General features: G+C 41.4%; 1 protein-coding gene and 2 long non-coding RNA genes across 3 annotated transcripts in view; 2 read left to right on the plus strand and 1 right to left on the minus strand.

Annotated features, from left to right (window-relative positions):
• Positions 1–26795, minus strand: part of thsd7ba (thrombospondin, type I, domain containing 7Ba) — a 156464-nt gene that overhangs the window by 116635 nt on the left and 13034 nt on the right. Inside the window, exons 3-6 of the mRNA XM_034693559.1 lie at positions 22657–23491; positions 19556–19804; positions 18610–18779; positions 11807–11965 (exon numbers count right to left, since the gene is read on the minus strand). Coding sequence (XP_034549450.1) covers positions 11807–11965; positions 18610–18779; positions 19556–19804; positions 22657–23491 — 1413 coding nt within the window. The remainder of the gene's footprint in view (positions 1–11806; positions 11966–18609; positions 18780–19555; positions 19805–22656; positions 23492–26795) is intronic.
• LOC117819981 lies at positions 6–2850 on the plus strand. Its single transcript, XR_004632665.1, has 3 exons — positions 6–195; positions 2016–2075; positions 2350–2850. It is a non-coding gene; the product is annotated as an uncharacterized LOC117819981 (long non-coding RNA).
• Positions 5664–7414, plus strand: LOC117819982. The gene is made up of 3 exons (XR_004632666.1): positions 5664–5863; positions 5962–6089; positions 6925–7414. It is a non-coding gene; the product is annotated as an uncharacterized LOC117819982 (long non-coding RNA).

Genomic DNA, 26795 nt, shown 5'->3' on the forward strand with positions numbered 1-26795 from the left:
TAAAGGTCACATATTATACTCCTTTCACCAAATTCATATTGGTGTGACCCAGGATTTCCATCAGATCCGTGTCAGGTCTGTCTCTGATTCGCTGCTGTCCAGCTCCTGGCTCTCTCATCTGTCAACACACACCGGGTGCATTTCCGGACATAGAACAAAGCAGGACCGCTGGACAGCTGGAGTCAGGTGACCAAGGTAATCACTGCATTAATGAATATCCTCATCCATGTTGTCTTTATGGTCCTCTGGAAATGTCTGACCTGTTGACTCCAGGCCTGGCTCCGCTCATCATGACAGTTTGTTGTTGTTGTAGTTAAGTGAAATACAATTTGGTGGTAACACAGAGGGCCTGATCTACTAAGATCCCAAATAATGAGTGCTAAAATGCTATTAATGGGCAGTTCATTCATCTACTATGAATGCGTGCGCAATTGATAACAGGTGCAAAAGTGGTGCCCACCGCCCTTAAATGAGGATTTTGCATGTGCTACCAGCTGTCACCATGGAGAGTTTGGGAGAGCAGAGTGGCCGTAAACGAAAATTGAAGTTTGAAGCCATGTAGTTGGAGGTCTTGGTGGAGGAGGCAAATAAACACACGGGTGAACTCCAGCGGAGACATCTCAGCGTTGCCAGAAGAATCGCAATTTTGGAGAATGGAAAAAAAAGTTTAATTATTTGAAAAGTGTTTTTGTAAGTTGTCCGTCATGACCGTATAATCTCTTTTTTCTTAAATGGAGAATCTTCATCAGATGTCTGACAATCCCTGCCGCACTCCTCAAATCGAGTCAAGTAATGTTTGTAAATGAGAACTGGTTCTCAAACATTTTTTACCTGGTAAAATAAATCAGCTCAGACCAGAAAACACCTCCGCAGAGCCCCACAGGTGTCCAGACTGTTATTATGACATTGATTTGGAGTTCCTGCAGCAACAAAGAAATCAGATGGATGGGTTACAGGCCATTGCACAGGAGGTGAGAGCTGTGTCCAATGTGGCACGCACCCTCCGCCTTATGTCTCTACTATTTTTACTTCTGACAGTCCAAATATGTTGACAAGTGCACGGAAGATTCTCTCTCTTCGTCGTCTGTCATTGCATTGATGATTCCTTCTCGCCACAGTTACCGCAGCCATTTCTGCATAACGCTGTGCTAGTTTGCACACACCTTTCAAATGTGCTAAATACAGACGCAAAAACACTGACCGCAATCGGTTGCAGGTTTGATAAATCACATTGAGTGTACTAAATGATTATATTTGCATGTCCTCCTCCCAGTATCTTGCGCGCTCTGATAATCTGCATGCATTCTGCATATTCATGAAGGCAAACATGCTAAATGCATTGTGAGTGCTATTTTGCTCATTTGACAGACGCATTCCTCAGTGCATCTGGTTAGTACATCAGCTTGTTTGTCCCTGTAAGACTTGGGACAGACAAGCCTAGTTTATTTATTGTATGTTTTATTTTGAAATTCCCCAGCGGAAGTCTATGTCATAGTAAAGCTGTTGGGTTTACCTAAAATAAATGTAGTTTTCTTTACATTATAAGATAAACTTAGAAGCATTCAATATTTACATTGTTTACTATTTGGCGTATGTCTACGCGTCATCATCATGGTACGGGCTTTCTCCTTTACATCGCCCCGTCAAACTTGTTGAAAGATGGTCGGGTTGAAAATGACTGATTCAGGCCCGAAAATGAAGCGATATGCATCAAGATTAAACTCAGCTTGGTGTGAGCAATTTCCTTTTCTTTCTGCTAGCCATGTGGATGTTTACCATGCGTTTTGTAAAGTTTGCAGGTCCAATTTTAGTATTGAACATGGCGGTAAGAATGATGCTAGCAAGCATATTAACTGTGCCAAACATAAACACAAAGTTGAGGCACAGAAGCGGTCTATCTGAGGCTGACCTGGTCGCAAAAGCGGATGTAAAAATGCTCATGCTTGTGGCAAAGAATAATGTCCCATTCTTCTTCTGTGATGAATATACAAAAAGCTTTGCTGACATGTTCCCAGACTCTGCAATCGTACCAAAGTTTTCGTCTGGGAGAACAAATACTACACAGATTATTAAAGGTAAGAGTTTGTTTTGATCATCAGTATGGATAACTGTAATCACATTCATGTACATAATTGATTATTGAAAGTGTGCTGGTCTGAACGTGTTTGCCTATTGTAAAAGGGAATGTAATGTTTGGTATGCTATTATTTAGTTGATGGCAAAATTCAAAAATAATTTTCAGCCACACATTGCAGCTTACACAATGAAACAGTATTGTAAGAACTGACTCAATCAAATACACCTGATCTTATTGACTATTTCGAATCATATTAAATATTTTCTGTTTAGGAGCCATAGCTGTGGAACTCGATGATATGGTAACAAGAATCTGCCAGACCCAGCTGCTTGCACTCCTTTGTGATGAGTCCAACAACATCAAGACAGACGAAGAATTAGTCATTTTGGCTCGTGTGTATGATGAAGACCTCCTGCAAGTTTTGACAAAGTTTCTTGACATGCCGTCTGCAACATTGGAAGTGCTGACAGTCTTTTTGGAAAACTTTCATCAGCATTGACGTGGGTGAACTGACTACTAGGTCCCACAAAGGGGATAAGGGTTTAAGTTAAAAAATGTCATAATAGTTGTCAACTTTATTTATATTTTCTAAACAGTAGTGTGCTTTTATGTTTTTATTCTTGTGAAGGAAAAGGAACGTTCCCTGGGATAGGCTGATAGCCTTCAATTCCAACAATGCCAGTGTCATGAAAGGGAAGCACAACTCTGTAGTCACCAGATTGCACAGCAGCCAGCCGCACATACTGGGGTGCATCTCAAAGCTCTAAACTGCAGTCTCCTCGCTCCTCGGGCGAACCGGAAGTACTTACTGACGCGCCATTTTAACTTGTATCCCAAAGCTCTAAACGCTGCTGGAGGAGAGAGGAGCGAGGAGCGAGGAGACTGATCCAAGGAGGGATAATCGAGGAGCAGACTTTGCGGAAGTCTTTTCCCTGACAGACACGCCCCCTTATCGAATATCACCCACCGATTGGACGCTGCAGCAGCCCGGACTTAACCGAAACTTAACATCAGCTGAGTTTAATAACAGAGAAAAGACAGACCTTATTATAGTCACTAAGGGTGCCCTGAAACAGACCTTAAAACAGTCACTAAGGGTGCCCTGAAACAGACCTTAAAACAGTCTCTAAGGGTGCCCTGAAACAGACCTTAAAACAGTCCCGAAGGGTGCCCTGAAACAGACCTTAAAACAGTCTCTAAGGGTGCCCTGAAACAGACATTAAAACAGTCACTAAGGGTGCCCTGAAACAGACCTTAAAACAGTCTCTAAGGGTGCCCTGAAACAGACCTTAAAACAGTCACTAAGGGTGCCCTGAAACAGACCTTAAAACAGTCTCTAAGGGTGCCCTGAAACAGACCTTAAAACAGTCTCTAAGGGTGCCCTGAAACAGACATTAAAACAGTCACTAAGGGTGCCCTGAAACAGACCTTAAAATAGTCTCTAAGGGTGCCCTGAAACAGACCTTAAAACAGTCTCTAAGGGTGCCCTGAAACAGACCTTAAAACAGTCTCTAAGGGTGCCCTGAAACAGACCTTAAAACAGTCACTAAGGGTGCCCTGAAACAGACCTTAAAACAGTCTCTAAGGGTGCCCTGAAACAGACCTTAAAACAGTCACTAGGGGTGCCCTGAAAGAGACCTTATAACAGTCACTAATGGTGCCCTGAAACAGACCTTAAAACAGTCACTAAGGGTGCCCTGAAACAGATCATAAACACACGTTGGTTTCTAAACAGTCTGTCTGTCATGAGCTGAGATTAAAAAGTGTTTGATGTGAGTTTTAGAAACAATATACTGATTTCAAAATCTTAAATCAATATAACAGAGGATGGATTATGTTATATCTGATTGTTTTTGTCAGATTCACTGACTAATGAAATAGATTAATAGAGTCTAATATCATAGATAGAATATATGATCAGTTATTTCTCCTGTTAGTTTCCCCCGTTTGTTCTTGTTTCCTTCATGAAGAGAAGTCTGACAGTAAAGTTTGTCTGTTAGTAAAAACACTTTTCCTTTCAGGTTAATAAAGTTTCATATGAGGCTGATCATTAATGAACATGGTTTGAAAAGAGTTGGTTTTATATTTTCCCTTAAAGTAATAAATAATTTAATAATGAGGCATTTTACCGGTGAATCGATCCATGATGCTTTAGGACAGAATAAACAGAGCTGATTCTCTTCATGTGCAGGTGTGTGTTAAACAGGTGTGTGTTAAACAGGTGTGTGCTAAACAGGTGTGTGCTAAACAGGTGTGTGCTAAACAGGTGTGTGTGAAACAGGTGTGTGTTAAACAGGTGTGTGTTAAACAGGTAAACACAGAGACAGAGCTCTGTTACTGTTTATATTGATCAGAGTTATTACAGTGAACATGTCTGAAGACACAAACAGCTGTGAAAGCCGTCATCACAAACAGATGTCGCTTCACGTGACGCTCCGGAGGAGAGGACATCTCATTTCTCTAAATACAAATCTCCTCTCTCCTCTCTCCTCTGGTTTCATTTCCTCGCATCTCTGGTGGGCGGGACTAAGACGCGAGGAAGAGACGCGAGGATGGACATCTAGAGCTTTGAGAAGCACCCCAGGACTTGGGCTGCATATGTCACCATGTGCAGCTTGCCACTGGTTGTGATATAAAGGCAATAAAGCTTCCAGTGGAGGGTTCCCTACTTGCAATATATTACCAAATTGACAAAAGGTAACTGCTGAGGAAAGTAAATAAAAAATGTACTTATTTACAGTTGTGGTAATTAAATGAGTACATTTAGTCCAGTACTGTGCTTGAGTACTATAAAGCTTTTCCAATCTAGACTACTTCATACCTCCCCTCTACTCCATTTCAAAAAGAAAGATCGTACTTTTAGCTCAACTATATTTAATTGACAGCTTTAACAGGATATTTAACCCAAAAAATTAAATTCAGTTGATATTTCTGAGATAAAGTTTCATCCAACCTTCTGTTGAATGTGAACTCATGCTGACAGAAGGTCTGATGAAGTTTTATTAAATACGTCTCTGCAGCTCTCACACTAGGAGCTATATGAATAATGAAAATATTACAAAAAGCATTAAAAGCCTTTAACTGATAAGGATTTTTAATGCAAGACTTTATCTTGCAATTGAGTATTTTTATGAGGATGTCTTTGTACTTTGTGTGAATGATCAAGATGCTTCTAATAGCACTACTGTTTTTTTTTTACTGTAAAGTAATATTGTGTATTTTTCTTGTCAGTCCAAAGAGATGTGAGGTATACAAAGAGTTTGTGGATTTCACAGACTCTGATACCCTGAAGCTACTGAGATACTGCTGCACCGGAGGGCTCAGCCTCCTCACATGTATCCAGAGAGTGCTAAACCAGTGGACGGCTCTGAAGGCTTACTTTGACTGCCATGATGATGAAATCCGCTCCCTGGCAGAGCACCTCAGTGACCCAGAGATGAAAGCATATTTTATGTTCCTGAGCATTGCCCTCAAGCCCTTGGCTGACTTCAACATCGCCTTTCAGGTGGATCATGAGTAATGGATAGTTGAGAGTGCACTTCCCACTTTTTGTCTTTACATTCCTTTATTTACCCACAGTCCGAAGGAGTGATGATCCACAAACTTGAGCTAGAGAGCACCAGACTGATCCGTCGATTCCTGGGTTGTATTGTCCCAGCGAGGTCAATCATGGATTCACCACTGGAAGAGGTGAATTATGGGTGGGAAAACCAGCTGGACGATGAAGACCTCTTCATAGGGGCAGAGACCAAAGTGTCCCTCCACAACCAGGAAGAGAATCTTTGAGTGAGTGCACCACTGGTTTTCATCTGACATTATAAATGAAAAATCTGTAGTTTTACATAAAAGGATGCTCAACAAGTGTCCGTTTCATCTGCCTTTAGGACAGTGAAAGCTTTCTATGAAGCAGCCATCAGGAAAATGCTGAAAGCATTTCTCATAGAGTCGCAAATGCTGAAGGACCTGAGAGTGCTTGACCCAGCCTCTCGACTTGACGTTTCTCCAGAGACAGGTAGGAGTATGCTCCATGGTGTGGGTCTGATAAAGTAGGGCAGTGTTTTTCAACCTTTTTTGAGCCAAGGCACATTTCATACATTAAAAAAATCCTGAGTCACACCCCCAACCAAAAGTTTTACAAAATGACACATTTAATCTCTCAATATATTAATCTGTTTATCTGAGAGAGGGACTTCGGCTACTTCTTTAACTGTGTCAGGGCGAAGCATCTTATTTACAATAGCTTTTGCAGGTATTAGTAATGTCTCTGCCACAGTGTGTGGCTTTTTTGATTTGGCTATGGGTTCAGCTACTAAGTAGCTAGCTTTGAGAGCTCTCGCAGACACCGTTGTAGTTTTTCTCATAAAAGTTGCACTTTCAACCACCCATATCACGCTCTTCATCCGGGTTAGAGTTTTGTCAAGGGCCCTGTTTGGAGTTTTCATTTTTTTTCTTTTTGAATATTTATCCATCGCTGTTGTATGCCTATGTCTTGTCACATACACCTCACGCACGCATCATTAATTCTATTGCCTTAAATTTACAAGGTCATAAGTGTGCTTTATTGCCACCCAGTGGATGGGTAGTGCAGGTCAGTACATGGACAAGTATTTAATTACTCCGCCAGTCACTACACTGCAGGCACAGACACACTACATGGCAAATTATTTGCAGTATATGAATAATGTTTTTTTGGACTAATTAAGTGAAATTGGATAATGTCCCACGGCACACCTGACGATCTGTCACGGCACACTAGTGTGCCACAGCACAGTGGTTGAAGATGATTGTAGTAGTTGTGAGTTGAATTAATTGTACCATCAATACTGTCCCTGTTGATTTCATTGTAGTGACAAGACTAGGTGCCATGTTTCCACAACTGGGCTTACAGACAGACAAGCTGAGAGAAGAGTTGGTGGATTATCAGTTCACAGAGAGCAAAGATCCACCACAGGAAGAGAGAGTTGACAGATTCTGGGGCCTTGTAGGGAAAGAGCAAAGGTTCAGGAATCTGGCAGCACTGATGAAGGCAATGCTCTGCATCCCTCACAGCAATGCAAACTCAGAGAGATCATTTAGCATGGTGAAAAAGATTTGCACAGAAAATAGAATGAGCATGGATAACACCACTCTTTGTGCACGTCCTTCTTGCAAGATCAACCACACCAGCCCTGGTCACAAGTATGCTCCCTCTAAAAAAGTGCTAAGCACTGCAAAGCCTGCTAACTACATCTACAACAGATCCTTGGGTGACAAGGGGAACCAAGAGTAAAGATATGGACACAGACTTGTATTCTCTCTTTGTCTCTGGTTTTGGAAGATTTGGGATTTTTTTAATGTGGTGCTTATTAACAGGCCACACGCACACACACACACACACACACACCCACACACACACACACACACACACACACACACACACACACACACACACACACACACGTTATCTTTAAATATTGTATGTGAGTTTTTGGATTGTTTTAAATATGGACATTTTTGTACATTTTGAATGTTTCTCTTATTTAATTTAATGTTCAAACTTATAATGGAGAGTTCTTAAAATAAACTTTCCTTGCACATCTGTGTAGCCTATGTAATTTATGTATCTGTAGTTAAGGGTTGTATGTGGACGTGATCGCTGGGAATAGTCTGTATTTCCGATACCCCAGAAAAAGTCTAATGTTGGCAGGTATGCATAACGGATGCTGCTCAGCTCGTCTCCTGTAATGAGAAACTGCAGGGAGACGCAAGCTAGGCTACTGTTTCTGCAGACGGGGTCATTTTCTAAATTTCTAATTTATCTAAATTTGAAAGACTCTGACCCGAGCACTCACTTCTGTTCAAGTGTACGTTATACTGGGATTTTTTTCAGCACTTCACTTTGACAACAGAAAGCCTGTTCGTTTTTGCACGATTTGCGGACACAACTCAGACGTGCTCCTCCGCCTGCGGGGAACTGATCCGCTGATCAGGTCTGCAGCTTCAAAGTGACAAACCTACAACTAAACTTAATACTGAGTGATTCTGACCGCTCCGATGTCATACTGTTTACTGAGGAAAAGGCAATTTAATGCACCGGAGGAAAAAGAGGAGAAACCTCTGAGATAAACTGGAGAGCAGGAGAGATCCAGAGTTACCTGGTGGTGCAGGTGTGTACATTGCGAGCTAATCCCGACGAACCAAGGAAACTACTTGCTGTCACGAGTAAGACTTGGTAGCCTACCAACCATAGACTGTATAGCTAACAACAATACTTCTGGACTTTTGGGAATTAAGATATACCAGCGGATCAGACAGGGCTGCAGTCTGCGTACTCACCAACCAGAGTCCACTGCCGAACTGAACGCAGAAGTTTGTTTCTGACTTTCTTCAATGTTCAGGAGTTAAATCGGAAAACCAGAAAAGCAGAATGCAAGTTTGTCTTCAGAGTAAATGTTCGCCTATCACTGTTTATTATGTATTATATATTTATTACTGAGTATCCTCACGACTTGATAACAGGGTGCTAATGTGTTATTAAAAAGCTCAGATATGCATGTATTGTAGAAGAATATATATTGATCTTGAAAGGATGGAAAAAGGTACAAACATATTATTGGTGCACATGTTCACTGAGGCAGAGAAAGGTAACAGTTCATATCAATAACTGACATTATTAAATGATACTATCAAACATAAAGGCTGAGTCCTCATTCAATAGAAGCAGGAAATTCTCTGCAGCTCAAGGACAACTTAATCATTACTTAGCAGGCTGCAGAGTTTACTTCATGTTATTTAGGTGGAATTATACTCTCTGTGCTCTTGCCTACCTGTCTTAATGAATGCCATCAAATGACAGTATGCCCCAGGAGGGCCCTGTTCCAAACATCATTTGCTGTGTTTTCTTCTCTAAAATATATCAGTGAAACCGTCTGCAACAGGAACTGGCACTCACAAAGATTAAGCACTGAAGATTGAGGGCTATAACCCAAACAATCCTCACTTTAGTTGCTCCTGGGGGGCTTTCATGCACATTTACTCGCAGCAGGAAGGAGGTCATGGTGCCCTTTTTTTGCACAGAACAGCCAACACTGCAGGGATGTGCATGCTGGCTAAGGCACACACACTGGACACACTGGACTTCTCCAAAGCATTCAAATATGATACACATTTATCTGATGGCATGTGTGCACTGAATGCTTGAGTTCACCAACTTGAATGCAATTTATATTTAGCAAGAGATGATGTTCTGAGGCCCACAAGTCAGAAAACCCTCCGCCTGCACCTTGAGATCCTGTCCAGGAGGACCAAAAAAAGGATAAGTGACAAGGGGCAACCTGGCGGAGGCCAACATGCACTGGCAGTTTGTTTGACTTTGTGCTTTATGCAGACACACCACTCACTTTGGATATTCAGGGACCAGATGGCTCATAGTAGGGGTGTAATAGTATATCAATTTGTACCAAACCATTTCGGTATGGCCCTTTTAGTTGGGTGCAGATGTAAAGATAAAAAATGCTTTTTTTGCCAGCCTCATGCGGACACTCAATGAAATATCCACATTGGCTTCAATTCTCGTGGCCGGAGGTTGCCGCTTGCCTGTGACATGAAACTGTCACAACCTTACCTTGGTAGCAGAGTTTGAGGATGAGGGGAAAAGGCAGAAAATTTGGATGTACTAATAGGAACTCAAAAAAAGTTTAGAAGTTCATGTTTTACATTGCTGAAATCTAGCTCAAGTAAAGTTTAAGATGTTATCGCCAACTTCTTTCATATAAAATGTCATTCATCAACAACACAATTGTGGTTTGTGAAAATCATGAGTGGCTAGTGACTCTGGAAAACCACTTAGTTGTTTTTGAGTAAAGTAGTTAATGTCAGGCCCTGCATACCTCAAAAAAAAACATCCACTCGATCTTCATTTCCTTATGAAGATGAGTGACCAGGGACTTTGGAAAAACCACTTAGAGGCTGACGAGCAAAATAGTTAATGTCAGGCCCTGCATACCTCAAAAAAGTATCCACTCTATCTCCATTTCTTTTTGAAGATAAGCATATCTGCCTTGTCGCAGCTCAGTTATTCAATTTCTTCTCATCCAGGATATGAGCAGCGAAGCTGAACAGCAGCTCAATGTGTATGCTGGTGAATGGAGCGTGCAGGTATTTGGGTGACATTTTTGCCAGGGCTGGGAAACGGGAATGATTGTTTCAACAATATCTGAGCATGTTCTCAATTCTGGTGATGAAGGCCTCTGCAAGAAAACCATTCAGATGCTAAGATGCCCACGTCCTTGGCCCCCAATATTCATTTTCCTCCAGAATCTCCTCAAACATGTCGTGCAGAGTGGATAGTTTACTGCCTGCTTGTGCCCTCTTGCTCTGTGGGTACTCAACTGTCTCCACTGTGTGTCTCACTTTCAGTAGAGGTGAGCTTGTGTGTTTCATTAACATCATCATAATTATAATCCTTATCAGTAAATAGATGTTGGGTTCTAACTAGTTGCTTTCAATGTTTTGTTCCAGGGGTCTTAGATTATATTATTGATCTGTTCAATGTAAAATGTCACATGTTTGTTGTACAAAGAAATCAGCTGACAGCTTGCGTTGCTCAATGTAATTTCAAAAGATATGTATCTTATAGGGAATGATGGATTTACTTTGTCACTAAGAGACTTGCGTACACGAGCTGAGACCTCACGTTGGATTTAGGTGTATCCTCCGCCCACGTTCAGATTGATAAATGCCGACCTCTTTATGGAAATGATCATACACCCAGTTTTGAGTCGTATGCACGTGAAAACATGAAAACTTGCATAAATGAGCAGGTACCTGGTGTGGGATTTGAGTGTATCCTCCACCCACAATCAGATTGATAAATGCGACCGTTGCATGTAAATGATCGTACACCCAGTTCTGGGTTGTAGGCACGTTTGACAAAAGAAGGCCTCTGTGTGTAAAACCACAGAAAATTATCGTTTGGACTTTTTTGATTCAGACACCACATCGACAAAATACTCTGCAGCTGCAACATATCTCAGCGTGCAACACATATCGGCATACACCGCACCCTCAAGGCCAAATTCCACTGGATTCTATTCTAGTCAATGTGTTAACTCCCACTGGATCCGTTCCGTTGCATTCCGGCGGCATCTCAGATCAGGCAGGTCAGAACCCACCAGATCAGATACACAAGACTTCTATATTAGCCGGATGAAGGAGCATGACGCATAAATCTTAACAGAGAAGATCGAGCGGGACAGGAAGTCAGGAGTCAAAACAAATGAAAACATCCGCTTCATTTTCAAAATAAAACACTGTGTTTTCACCAGATCGTATTTCACTTAACTACAACAACAAACCGTCATGATGAGCGGAGCCAGGCCTGGAGTCAACAGGTCAGCGGTTTTCAGAGGACCATAAAGACAACATGGATGAGGAGAGGAGGAGGATATTCATTAAAAAAAACTTGGTCACATGACTCCAGCTGTCTGGCGGTCCTGCTCCATATTGCGTTCTGAAAACGCAACTGGTGGGTGTTGATGGACGAGAGAGCACGGAGCCGGACCGCAGTGGATCGGAGAAGGATCTGGTGGAAGTCCTGAGTTACTTTCACAAAATGGCAAGATCCTGTTCAGTGCTGTCTGCAGTGCTGGTTGTCTGTTTTCCTTTTATTCACTGCTACTGTCAAATTTGGCCTCAAATCAAATATTTCAAAGCAAACCCTTGTTTAAAAGTATGTCAAGTTTTTCCTACCTTTTTTCCCTTGTGGTTCTCTGCAGTTATCATGTACACAGGCACTCCAGGGAGACCATTGGGAGAGCAGGCAATGAAGCTGGCAAGGGATGGAGCATTGCTGGACAGCTATGGGGGGCTCCTCACCAGCACACAGCCTGGCATCCACAGGCCTGGACACTGAGCACAAAAAAACAGGCAAGGGTATAGTGAGGTTTAGATGAGCTATGAGGCTCTTGTAGAGTGTGCGTGTGTAAGGATTTAAAGGTGTAACATGTAAAGAAAAACAGCCAACTGAGGGCATGAAGACAGATGTTTAGGCAAGACATGAGTAAATCAAACGTACAACTTTACATTGAAAGATTAATTGAACGCAGGAAGTAAGTACAGTTTTTTAAGTATTGCACCTTTCACAGAGAAAAGTCACAAAGCATGGAACCAAATAGTTTCCAAAATCCAAACGGAAAAGAAAATATTTGAAACTGGATTGCAATAACCCTCCTGTTATGTTTGTTTCTCAGGAACAGCAATAATGTTCCTGGGTCAATTTGACCCGGGGCATAGTTAGTTCTCCGAAAGTGTCAAAACCCCCAAAAATCCCAATAAACGATTTTTGAATCTTATCATTAACTCCATTACTAACCATTTAAATCATTATTTAGTGCAATGGTGTTCTTTAATTCTCACAGATCATGGTTCAATGAGGATAACTCACTCGTTATTATGAAAATTCATGTTAAAACTTTAAATTGTTTTGCCCCTCCCCTGCTGAGTGTCCACTCAATGTGGGTGGAGTTTGCCCACGGGATCAGAGAAGGTGGGGTGAAATATGTCACACAGTTGCAAAGAAACAATTAGTATTTGATCCCTTTTAGCCTCCACTTTGACTGCTGATTGATCCACCAACAGTATCTGTGTAACATAAACATGCATTTATACTTTTTTTTAAAATTTTGAAATGGGTTAATCTGACCCGGAACATAACAAGAGGGTTAACCCAATTTTTCAAATATGAGTGCATTATCTGAATCATAAATAAAATTACTATTCAATAATCTAATTTGCATTTTAATTTTCATCTTCAAGAATGCACCTTCTTTGACATATTAAAAGAAAAAAAGAAAATGACATTCACTTGATATCTTATTCAATCTTTATTTGTATAGCGCCCTATTTGTAAGGTGATCTTTTTGTCTCTTTTCCTGTTTTTTTTTAATTAATCAATTAATCAATTAATCTTTATTTATATAGCGCCAAATCACAACAAACGTTATCTCAATACGCGTTTACAAACATAGCAGGTCTAGACCATACTCTATGTTAAATTATTAACAAAGACCCAACACCAAGACAGGGTAAGATCCAGTCCCATCTCACTGACAGTACTCAGTCTGATCTCATCTTAATCCACCATGAGCATTGCACCTCACAGTAGTTAGCTAGTTACAGCAGCAAAGACAAACTTCCTGTTGGGGTTGGAAAGAGAGATTGAGGAGAGAGAGAGATAGAGGAGAGAGAGAGATGGAGGAGAGAGAGAGAGAGAGAGATAGAGGAGAGAGAGAGAGAGAGAGAGAGATATATTCTGGGACTGTACTCCCAAGCAGAGCCCTCAGACAGAAACCCAATCAGAATCAACCAAATGATTCAAAACAAAAAGAAAACTATTTAACACATTGGACAAAATCAACCGAAAAACAAAGCAAATTAGAATGTTACCTAGCTCTACAGAGAGATTACACTGTGGCAGAATATCTCAGCACTGTGACAGATCCAAAGCTGAGGAAATCTTTGACCATGTACAGACTCAGTGAACACGACCTCGCCATTGAGAGAGGACGCCACCGACAGACCTGGCTCCCCAAAGAGGGAGAAGAGTCTGCACCCACTGCACGCAGCATGAGGTGGAGACAGAGCTCCACTTTTTAACCACCTGTCCTCTATACACATTCTTCCCACTAATCACAAACACACAGAAAGAATTTCACTCATTTGACGACCAACACAAACTGATGTACCTGCTGGGTGAGGTACCACAATGCGCAAACACTGCAGCACGCTATATCAGCTGCTGCGAGTGGAAGAGAGCGTCCAACAGCTCCAAACCCCCGTGAACATCCCTGCACCATCATTTAATTAGACCTGTACATACACACACCACAGAGCTGTACATACACACACCACAGAACTGTACATACACACACCACAGAGAGATTCTAACCCTGTTCTCTATTATTAACACTGTGATCATACTATTCAGGGTTCCCACGCGTCCTGGAAAACCTGGAAAACCTGGAAAACAGTTGACCAGTTTTCCAGTACTGGAAAACACCTGGAAAATGGGAGAAAAAGTAAAATGTCCTGGAAAATCACATATAGTCCTGGAAAATTATTCCAACATGGCTGCGTGCGACCTGACCCGATTAACAAAACACATCCCCATTCATTGAAAGTTGAGTGCATGCTGTGCTGGAAAAGACAGCGACACTGCGCAACTTTTTTCACATCTTTTCCCCTTCACTTCATAATCATGCATTCACAGAAAACGGGGGTATATTGTTTATGTTTTATGGTACATTTGGCTCAATTACCGTACTCTAGCTCTAGACCAAAGTGTGGTCCTGGGACCCCTGGGGGTCTGCGAACCATAGCATGGGGGTCCATGAAATAATTTGAATACATTTCTAATAAATTATAAAATTGTGCTGTGTCATTACAAAACAGCATACACCATTGTTCTGATACCATTTGGTGTCTGAAGGGATATGTGAGTCTTTTTACTGTTAATTTTCTGAAAGCGTTTAAGATCAATTACTTGAAAAGTATAAATGTTGTCATGTTGAGTCCACAAGGAATGAAATGACCCTCTGTTTTAAAGTATAAAAGTGGTATTTACTTGATTCAAATTGAAGTGTTATCTGTTCATCACTATGGTACAGGTCTGAAGGATTTACATTGATACATTTTACAATACAAATAGTTCCGAGGGCAACTAAGAGTGCAAATGGTAGTAAGCATGTGCTTTAGTGATGGGAAGTTTGGCTCTTTACAGAGCTCTTTTAACTCGGCTCCCAAAGAAGAGCCGGATCTTTTGACTCCCGAACGGCTCTTAATTTAGGATCTTTTGTAGCCGTATGTTTGACCTTAATTTTGCAAAAACTAATGGTTTGTGTTGAAAACCCTTTTACGTACGGTGTTTTTATGAGAAGCCTTATAATTGCCCAATTGTGTGCATTTATTCTGTAACAAAATCATTCTCATCCTGATCCTAGGGTTATGATTAGGGTTAGGGTTAGGGTTGTGATTAGGGTTAGGGTTATGATTAGGGTTAGGGTTAGGGTTAGGGTTGGGGTTAGGGTTAGGGTTGTGATTAGGGTTAGGGTTAGGGTTGTGATTAGGGTTAGGGTTGTGATTATGGTTGTGATTAGGGTTAGGGTTGTGATTAGGGTTATGGTTGTGATTATGGTTGTGATTAGGGTTAGGGTTGTGATTAGGGTTTGGGTTAGGGTTAGGGTTGTGATTAGGGTTGGGGTTAGGGTTGGGGTTAGGGTTAGGGTTGTGATTAGGGTTAGGGTTGTGATTAGGGTTAGGGTGAGGGTTGTGATTAGGGTGAGGGTTGTGATTAGGGTTAGGGTTGGGATTAGGGTTAGGGTTGTGATTAAGGTTAGGGTTGTGATTAGGGTGAGGGTTGTGATTATGGTAAGGGTTGTGATTAGGGTTAGGGTTGTGATTAGGGTTTGGGTTAGGGTTGTGATTAGGGTTGGGGTTAGGGTTAGGGTTATGATTAGGGTTAGGGTTGTGATTAGGGTTAGGGTTGTGACTAGGGTTAGGGTGAGGGTTGTGATTAGGGTGAGGTTTGTGATTAGGGTTAGGGTTGGGATTAGGGTTGTGATTAGGGTTAGGGTTGTGATAAGGGTTAGGGTTGTGATTAGGGTGAGGGTTTTGATTATGGTAAGGGTTGTGATTAGGGTTAGGGTTATGATTAGGGTTAGGGTTGTGATTAGGGTTATGGTTAGGGTTATGATTAGGTTTAGGGTTAGGATAAGGGTTAGGGTTAGGATTAGGGTTAGGTTTAGAACCAGAACTAAACTTAAGCATACAGAACCAGAACCAAACTCATGTCAACAGAACCGGATCAAACTCAACCAGAACCGAACCAGAACCGAACCAGAAACGAACCAGACCCGAACCAGACCTGAACCAGAACTGAACCAGAACTGAACCAGAACCGAACCAGAACCGTACCAGAACCGTACCAGAACTGAACCAGAACCAAACCAGAACCAAACCAGAACCGAACCAGAACTGAACCAGAACCGTACCAGAACTGAACCAGAACCGAACCGGAACCGAACCAGAACCGTACCAGAACCGAACCAGAACCGAACCAGAACCGTACCAGAACCGAACCAGTACCGAACCAGAAACAAACCAGAAACAAACCAGAACAGAACCGAACCAGAACCATACCAGAACAGAAACAGAACCGAACCAGAACCAAACTCAAGCAAACTGAACCAAAACCAGAACCAAACTCAAGCAAACTGAACCAAAACCAGAACCAAACTCAAGCAAACAGAACCAGAACCAAGCTCAAGCAAACAGAACCAGAACCAAACTCAAGCAAACAGAACCAGAACCAGAATCAAGCTCAAGCAAACAGAACCAGAACCATACTCAAGCAAACAATCTTAACGTCCTCAGGTTGACATTGAGAAAAATCTGATGCCTCAGCTTGGATGGGCTGATCGGATTTCTCCTCTCAGTGAGTATTTGCCCTGTCTTTAGGACTCTCTCTGAAGGAACAGATGTAGCCACGATACACAGCCTCCCCTCCATCACCTATATCCTATATCCTCACATATGATTGGCCGCATGGCCGCCATGCTGACCAATCAAAACAAAGTTCTGCTGTGAGCAGAGCTGGGGCTGAGCACTGTGAGAGCTAAGCAGTGAAAGGAACAAACTGGAAGCCGGCTCTCTCTTGATGCGAGCCGGCTCTTCTGATTCACTATAAAGCATCTACTCTCAGAGCCACAGCTTTTGATCATGACACATCATTAATGTGCTTAATCTGTGTTACAACTATGAGGGGGCCATGGACAATTTTCTCACCTGTAAGGGGTCCCTGGCTCCAAAAAGTTTGAGATCCCCTGCTCTAGCTAGTAGGAGTGCAAACTCCTGATAGTGAAAACAAACGGAACAAAAAGAGCGACACAGCTTCACAGAAACTCCACGTTGTAGACATCCCTGATCATAATAGACATCGCCATGCAGGAAGACAGTTTACATTTTTTTAAACCTCTGAGAGATCTTCAAATACAGAGTGCGTCTTTACACCGGTGAGATTTTTTCAGAGTTTACAGTAACTCAAATAAAAAACGTGACATTTGGTTTGTTTTATATCGACCACTCAGCAGGATGAATATCATGATTAAGCAGGTATATTTTGAGTCTGAGTTGAGTTGAGAAATATTTGTGGCCATTTTTGTCATTCAGATCTATTTAGGTCATTAATGTACTGATCCTCTGATCATTATTATTATTTAATTATTTCAGTAAGGCAGCTTCCTGATTCCTTTGCTGGTTCTTTTGTTTTTTACTTAGCTCATTTTATATTTTTTGAGAAAAGAGAAAGCTGAGATGTTGTCCATCATTGTTGCTTGGTTGCACTAATAAAGTGAAGTGCTGTACATCTGTGGTTGCATTATTCTATTATCACTTTGCCATCATTTTTAAGTATGTAAGAGATGATTTAATTGATAGCCATAGACTACATGTCTTTCAATGTAGACTTCCACTGAGAGGAACATATTAGACTATTTAGGAACTAAATTAGGAACTAAATTTAGACTGTCATACCAGCTTGATCATCAATGAAAATGTCCTGGAAATGTCCTGGAAAATGATCTCTGGAAAAGAGTGGGAACCCTGCTATTGTTTTCATTCTGTTTGTAATCTAAATATATTGAATATAATATTTATATATATTATATATAATACTTTCATGCCAGTAAAGCTATTTGAGAGAGAGAGAGAGAGAGAGAGAGAGAGAGAGAGAGAGAGAGATGGTAGTGATGAGACGGATAGTAGTAGTAGTAGTAGTAGCTGTTGCAGCTGGAGTCTGGAACGTCCACAGCAGTAGGCCGTCTATGGCATCGACTCGGAGGAACCGACTAGACTATGGAGCTCAGGGACTCCAGAAAGGTCTATGTTTAGTAACTTTAATGGGACAGGAAGAGTTAAAATAAGTGTGGGTGGGGGATGAGATAGAATTCCAGAGAGAGAGAGAGAGAGAGAGAGAGAGAGAGAGAGAGAGAGAGAGAGAGAGAGAGAGAGAGAGAGAGAGAGAGAGAGAGAGAGAGAGAGAGAGAGAGAGAGAGAGAGAGAGAGCGATGGTTACTCATTTTGCTTAGCGGTTCATGTCTCATATCCAAGAATTGACTTCACCATAACCATTAATTTAATAGTCTCTTGTATCTACAACTTTCAGATATATCACACCACCATCTTTTTCTCTCACTTTGTACATCGTCCATTGATCTCCTGAAAAGAGCTATATATTATTATATATTATATTATTACAACATCTTTACTAACATGGAATATAGACTATTAGTCTTTATAAACCCAGTCTAAGACAGCACTTTGACATCTCCCTTTAACAAGACCCTGAATTTGATAGTTATCAAAAGACAGTTGGCATCCTTTTCAGAAAATAAATTATTCTCCAGAGACATCATCCACTGTTCTGTGGGGAGGCTGGGCTACATAATCCCCTTATCTTTAGGCTCTAGGACAACAGTGATGGAGACAGCCTCTCTTACCATGCTTCCTGTAATGTGGAGCTGAGTCGTTAGAGTCTTGAACACAGTATGTCTTCCTGGTCTGGATCCCACCTCCACACAGAATGCCAATGTTACCTAGCCGTCGGTCCTGCTGGCTTAATAAGGGGAGGATACGACATTCCCCCCAGTCAGTGGTCCTCCACACAAACCTTAAAGAGTCATGCAAAAACATTTTTCAACATCAGCAATTTGTGTTTAGAATTGTATTGAGCAGTAGTTTCATAGTTTTGTTTTAACAACTGCAATTTAAAAAAAGCCTAATTTCAAATGAATTGTGTCCATATCCAATTTATTTATTTTTTTCCAGAAAAGTCCCATAAAGCAAAACTCAAAGGTATTTCAGGAGGGAGGAGGCATGGTTATTTGATTTTAAATTCATAAACAAATGTTGTTTCAACAATGAAAAATAAAATGGTTCAAAAAGCAATAACATTGCAGCAGTTATTCAGCAAAACAGCCTGTTGTAATCTACCAAATGCTTTATTTTTGTAATTACTTTCCTCAGTCATGTGAATCCTTTGCTCTAAGGTATTTGGGGTGGATTCAACAGACAGAGCAAAAATGCACCTGCAAAGAAATTGTCTATTGAAAACATTGTTGTTGCATTGCATTATAAGTAAAATCGTGATAATAACTCAAATGCTTGTAGTTGAATGGTTCCATGCCTGAAAGTCATTGTAGATTTAACAAGATAATTGAGGTACTGCCAAAAGACTATGCTTAAAGGCATTCATTAGTAACGAATGAAAGCATATTAGTAGCTTCTTGTCTTCTCCTCATAAACTCAATGAAACTCCAGAGAGGCAAAATTAAAAATTGTTATTTGATGAATATTTTGCAATTGTTTTTATATTCATATTATGCATGGATGTAGCTTGAGGATTGTGAGTTCAAATAAGATCTTAACCATCACTGTTAACACTACCTGGGGCAGTTTGGAAGTAAATCTCCTATAATGTTGCAAGCTTCTTTTTCTTCAAGGGCAGGACATTGTTTCCCCCCTCCAACTGGGATGTGTGTCATGATCCGTGACCGGAGGCGGTAACCAGGAGACAGGTCGGTGGACTGGCAGGTCTTAGAGCAGGGACTCCACAATGACCAATCAGACGTCTGACAGTCTTTAGGCATCACACATGCCTCGAACATTAAGGGGAAGTTGTCCTTGGTACAGAGACTACAGAATGAGAAGATAAGACAGTAATACAGCTGTCAAACAACTAAGACACTTTATTGTAACATTTTTGTGACCTCTTCCCATGTCAAGAGTAGAGAATGTGAGAGGAGTGAATAGGTGGGTTGGAATTAAATTTGTTTATTGAACAGATTTTTCTCTCCACCTGCAATATTATGAGTTTTCTGGTTGTAGGAAAGCATCATTTTAATCCTCATCCAATATGTTCAAGAAACTACTTGTTGATATCTATTTAATATTCCATTTCTACATGGAGTAAGAGCAAGGACACATAATACAGGTCTCAGACATAAAGTTATCTTCTTCAAAAATGGTCTCTTCATTTAACTTAGTAAAATAGTCAATATGTAATGATATTACAGTTATAATTATTCAATTTGTTTGGTCAGGTTATAAAGTAAGGGATAGGTACAGTCGGCATTGCGTCATAGTGCCCCTATGAAGTAATGCCGACCGTACCTATCCCTTAGGATAGGGAGTCCGCATGGAGGAATAGAACCCTTTTCACAAGCCTACATTTCTGAGAATGAGTGGATCTTAAACTCCAATGCTAATGCTAACAAACTGTTACATCTTTCATTGAGTCTTTACTGTCTCCGTATACTTACATTTCCGTATCCGTCTCATCACTCTGTGTTTAATTCTCCTCTATCCCTCTTTCCAACTGGGTCGAGGCAGTCGCTGACTAACATGAGTCTGGTTCTGCTCGATGTTTCTGCCTGTTCAAAGGAAGTTTTTCCTTGCCACTGTAACTAGCTAAATCCTGCGAGCTGGATTAAGATGAGATCAGACTGAGTCCTGTCAGTAAGAGGGGACTGGATCTTATCCTGCATTGATGTTGGGTCTATGTTAATGTTTTAAAATAGAGTGCGGTCTAGACCTGCTCTGTTTGTAAAAGCAAAGACGATTAATTGAAGAAAGAAAAATTGTCGATGAACAAAGAATGATACACTGATGAACATACACAATAAATAGGGATTATTTTCCATACATTGTAAAAGACTGGATGAATAATCCCACTCAATGGCCTGAAGTATCATTCATCATTTAAACACATTACCATTTTGCTTGAAAAAATATATACAGTAGTATGCCGGAAGTGTACCTTTTAACTTATTCTCTCATTTTAGGACAAAAAAAGTATACTAAATAGGCTTAACATTAAGCTTTTGTACTACTTTAGTAGTAACTATTGTTAATAAAAAATATTAGTTTTAACAATTTATCACTCTTTAAGTGAACTTTTTTTGTACCATTTTGTACTTTTTCATACTCACATTTAGTAAACTGTAGTATACTACTTTTCTCCTAGCGTCAGCTTGGCCAGAGAGCTGGTACAGAGAGCGAGGCTATCAAGATAAGGCTGTGTCATTTAGCCTATTCAAGAATCTCTAACCCAAAAGCTAATGTTGGTGTAAGTGTACATTTGTTTGGGATGTTTAGTACATTTTTCAATGCTTTACTCTGTGGTCAGAAAGCCCATTTAGTTTTTTTGTATTATTCTCTGACATATACATCTCTTCTCGCCTTTTGACTTTGCTGGTTTTCTGATTTAACTTCTGAAATTTAAAGAAAATAAATAAACACAGCAGCTCCTTTTTGAGGCTCAGGACCTTAAAGCCTTATTTATACTTCTGTGTCAAATCAACAGTGTAGCCTACATTGTAGGTCTGCGTAAGTCCAGTACCTACAACGAGGTATACGCAGCTAGCCGACACGCACCTCCTCCAAAATGTAACTACGTATCAAATCGACGCGGACCGCAAGCCCTGTGATTGGTCTGCTCGGCGCCACTGTATTTCCTGCATTTACAGCAATTCAGAAGTCTCCCTACATCGGCCGTACATTTCATCTCCTCTGACGTCTCCGCTGTGTTCTTCCCTGTAATCATGTCTGCATGATAAACAGCCACATGTATCAGCTATAGATTAACATAACACACTCTGAATTGCTGTGGAAAAGTAAACAGAGATCGTAGCAGGGCTGGACATTGCCAACTATCTGATAGGCAGCACTGCCCTAAAGTGTTTAGACAAGGTATTGGTGCGCGACACGGACACGTTGACGCAGAAGTATGTAGCTCTCACGTCCACGCCAACCACTGCTGCGTAGCATCAACGCAGAAGTATAAACCAGGCTTAACAGCTGATTGGTGTGCTGCAGGTGAAAGGACATGTATTAGTGGCGTCAAAGAATAGTGTACAAACAAATGAGCCTTCTGACCACAAAGTAAAGTACTGAAAAATTTCCAAATAGAGTGTATACCCATACTGACATTTGGGTTTCAGTTGGAGTTCCTCAACATGATCTATATCATGCGGTAGATCTGACCCATGTGCAGCATTTGATAGCCTAGCTTCTGTTCCAGTTCTCTGGACAGTTTCTCAACAAAGGTACCAAGCTGACCGGGATTCCCTGTGGCTCACAATCACTATTGACAAGTACTTCATATAACCCCATATTGAGACAAGAACTCTATTTTGACTTCTTTAACCAGTCAGTCATCCCAAAATTCAGCAACCGTTTCCTATTTGGCAACCTCATATGCTACAGCAATGGAAAACTATAATCAATCAATCAGTCTTTATTTGTTAGGCACCAATTTATAACAAATGTGATCTTAAGGCACTTAACAAATAGAGCAGGTCTGGACCACATTTATTTAGACAAATTTAGTTAATTAGTAGATTTATCACAGGTCTGGGTCCCACACCAACAACAGCAGTATGGCTGTGTTAATGACTCCCATATTTATCTTGTATTCACTTCATTATTTTCCTGCTGTATGAAAATGCATTATTTTCTGCATTTTCTATCACGTGTGACTGGCTTACCTCAGCATAGAGTTCTTGCCATCCTTTTGTGTGCAGTGGACTTGTCTTGTCTGGTATCCCACCTCAAGTTCCCATGACATTGGGTACCCATGAGACAGAGACTGATGATGGTGCTGATAGGAGTGGTGCTGAGATACTTGTTTCCCCATTGTAACTGTGTTGTTCTCATTAGAGCTTGTGTTGAAGCTTACGGTAGTTCTGCCTCTTAATTGGGCACCATTGTGATGGAGAAGTTTACACTCACTCCAAGCCCCTGCTTTCAGACTGTACTGGTACTCACTCTCCCCTGAAGGGCAGTCAAGATGGGTAGAACAAGTCCTTGTGTTGGTCAGGTTTGGGCAGGTTGCTCCTCCGTACATCGGTGTGGCTAAGACATGTCGAGTCCGATGTTGCAGGCCAACACCACATGTTTTGCCACAACTTGACCAAGAGGTAAAGTCTGAAACTACACAGTCCTGTGGACAGGGAATAAGGCATGCCTGCTCAGCAGGTGGTTTTTGAGAAAAAAACTCACATATCCTGGCAGTGACTGTGGTATAATTTGAAGAGCGTACACAATGGACTTTGCGCCTCTGAATGCCATGTTGTGCTGTAATGCACTCTGCAGTTCTATACTTGGGGATAAGAACACAGCTTCCCCAGTCCAATACTTCCCACACAAAGAGGTTCTGGTGCCAGTCACAGACCTTGAAGCAGTGGCGTTGGGTTTCTGGCTTGTCAATGTGCTGGCAGTGAGAACGGTGGGTAGTCCAACCTTCTGTGTGGACACACCATATTGTCCTTGTCTGAACCCCACCAGAACCACACTCCTCCCCGATACACTGACTCCATTGTCCTGCAACAACAAAATGAAACATGGGGCAACATTTTCATTAAAATGTCATTATGAAATTCATTCATTCATTGAAATGGAGGGCATATGTGAAAATAATTGTAGTTAGTTTATCAGTCACAGTGAAGAAGAGTCACAATAATCCTTGACCCTAAATGGTCTAATATACCAGGGCTGTGGCTGTACAGCAGCAGCAGCAGTTACTTTTTAGTAAGTTTTTCTGGTTAAATCTGTGTTTTACTTGATTGCTTAACCAAAACATAGTGTGAACTCTAAGATCTGTATTAAGAAAAATATACATCTTTCATTTGTAGAAAAAGTTAGATTGGCAGCAGCATAATATGAGAGGTTGTAAGCCTGTCAGTCACCCCGAATACCTAAGACAGTGATCTGTATGAGATAGCACACCTGTGGTTGGGGGAGAGTGTAGAGAGTGATTGCTGTGTGCTTCTAGCTGGTGTGTGTGGTTAGCCTGGAAAGAGGAGCTAAGTTTGGAGTAATGATTCAGACAGATTACTGAAGGTTTGATGTTTTATCATCAGCTACAGCCCAGAGTTGTCTATGATCTATGCGTAGAGGACATGCAAAATTGAATGCATCTTGTAGCTTTTTCAGTGTGGAATGCTACAATGCTTGAATTTTTAAATTAGGAATAACCCCTGCAGATTTTTCGTTATTGAGGGGGTCCTTACACATTCCAGGAGAGAGGGCACCGCAGCCCTTCAATCATGGCTGAATCATGTTGAACCGTGTGGTGGAGTTCTCCAGTCCTCCTGAACAGTGTGATAGATTACTCAAGGCCACTAAAAAAAACCTGGGTATAATGGAAAAGCAGACTAGGAAGCTTTCCATGCACAGTTTAGACTGTTGGCCTATGTGTCCACTTGGGAAAAAGCTCTTAAGCTTACCATACTGGTTATGCACTCCCCATCCTGCTGTTATTGAGCCCTGATGGCAGGAGTGACTACACAGCTCTGGTGAGAGCTTTGAGAAAGCAGACACCTGGGTGTTTGCTTCTATGAAAAAGTAGGATTCCATAAGATGTGCACTAATGCCGTCCATCCCCAGAATGATGGACTAGTTGAGATTTCAACACACTCTAGCAAAGCCGCTAACTATTGTAACTCCTGGACATCAATGTGACTGTGATGCCCACCTTCCCCTTTTACTGATGGCATAGACTGCTGCCCAGAATCCCACTTCCTGCTCCCCTGCCCTCCTGATTCTTGGCAGGGAGATCCAGACTCCAGCAGAGCTGATTATGGGCAAACCCCCTGTGAACCCCAGTAGCCTAACTAAGCAAGAATGCTAAAAGATCCCTTAGAGTCTGATCATGAGTTTGCCAGAGGTCTGCCTCTGAATGTGGACGCGAGATAGACATGAAACCATAATGTGCAGGTCAGAGCTGGGATGTCAGTCTGGATGTACAAGCCCCAAGTCAGGTGCCCAAAAGTGGACAGTGATTGGGTGGATTCATTAGGATCCTGGAGAGAGTGGAGGATGTGGTCTGTAGCGCAACTGTTGATGCAGGGTAACTTTCCTTCCAGGACCATCCCACATTGCCACAAATGGTACAGTAATGTGCAGGACAGGTAAAGACAGACACATCTCTGTGGAAGTGACAGTGATACCTGATATAGTGCAAAAGCCTTCCCACCCTCCAATGTGCACCCCTATTCTCCCAGCCCCAGCTGTCCTGAAAAATTTAAGGCATAATATCTAAGAATTAGTTTGCAGCGCATCACAGAGTCGGAGCTTACTTTTTACGTCAAGGGCTGGATCAAAGCACATCTCACAATGATTTTGTTTTAGTGTTTTGAAAGTAGGATAAGAAAGGTTCCCATGTCTCATAGAATTTATTCTTCGAGCTACTGACAGAGAAGCCTAATATCTCGAGTTTGAGACAGGACATCACATGGGCAGGGTAACACCCTTCAATGGGCAGGGTAACACCCTTCTAGCACTGTATGTATGAAAATGTCATGCCAGAATTTCTGCAATTTAGTACTCAAACAATACATATGGATCAGGGTAGCATCACTATGATTGCATTTGTCACAGATGGGAGTTATTTCGTGGTAAGTGCAGGACAGCTTAATCTTGGACATGTGAGCCCTGTGGACCACCTTGAGTTGAAGCAGTCCCATTGGTCATCAGAAATGTGTCCCAAGTCTTGCTCCCAGGCCACCTTAATCCTGCCCAGTGCTGAACATATCAGCATTGAAATAATATTGTATTATTTGACCAGCAAATGTACACAGGTACCACAGATCTCAAATCAGAAAATATGAATATTAGGAAAAGTTGCACACACAAAAATGCTTTATTAAGTTTGAATTGCATACCTAGTAAGCTACAAATACACAACAGGAGTGAGTGTGAGCAATGATACTGCTTGTTCTCTAGAAAGGAGCAGTATTTTTGTTTTGACAAGATTCCAAGAAAGACTACTAAAGAGTATAAGGAGCTAAATAACAAGTTCATTAAGGCAGCATTTGTATATATAAAAAAATGGAAATGAGACACACTAGATTTTCCATAATTATTCCAAATGGTAAAACCCACCATGAACCCACTTTCAATAATGTGGCTCAGCTCAAATTCAAAGTTCTCATTTCAGTCAATAGAGATAAGAATAAAAAATATTATATGAGTTACATTCTAAAATAGTTACAAAAAACCTGCTCAAAAATAGGATGTGAGCAGGAAACTGCAGCTGAGCTTTAAGACTTTCAGTGACAATACTGAGCCTCTGGGTGCATAACTCTATTGGTCATTCACTAGCAAGGACCACGCCACATAAGGATGTAAGTTTGAAGATTTAATGAATTATTTGTGAGTCATGTAGCCCAGCAGAAGGAGACTCAGGATGGGGGTTCCGTCTCGGCGTTATCCTGCCGAGCTGATCTTGACCCCCAAAAGAGTTGAATTGGATGGAGCTCAGTTGAGTGTGAGCTTGATGCAATCGTTGAGACTGTTACGGATGTATGAGTGATATGCTTGGGATGACTAGTGCCCGAGGATCTGGATGGTTATGTCTGAGAGTCCTGACCTGCTGTGCCGATGCGGAATGAATGGGCTGAATAGTGCTCAGAGGTTATGCCTGAGATGCAGGGGACTTTATGCAGACGTTTATGAACCAGAATTGAGTGGTGGAATTTTCAGGTTGCGGTTATGAAGAGTGGGTGAGGGGATGCTAGAGCGGCAAAGCGAGAGCTGTGGTTCATACGGGCTGAGATAAGAGTCGAAACGAATGATGTAAATGGGGAAGGAGATCCCAAGTGGTCAGTTTTACTGTGTCTGTGTG

This window comes from Notolabrus celidotus, chromosome 10, assembly GCF_009762535.1.
Source record: "Notolabrus celidotus isolate fNotCel1 chromosome 10, fNotCel1.pri, whole genome shotgun sequence".
In the NCBI taxonomy this organism is placed as follows: Eukaryota; Metazoa; Chordata; class Actinopteri; order Labriformes; family Labridae; genus Notolabrus; species Notolabrus celidotus.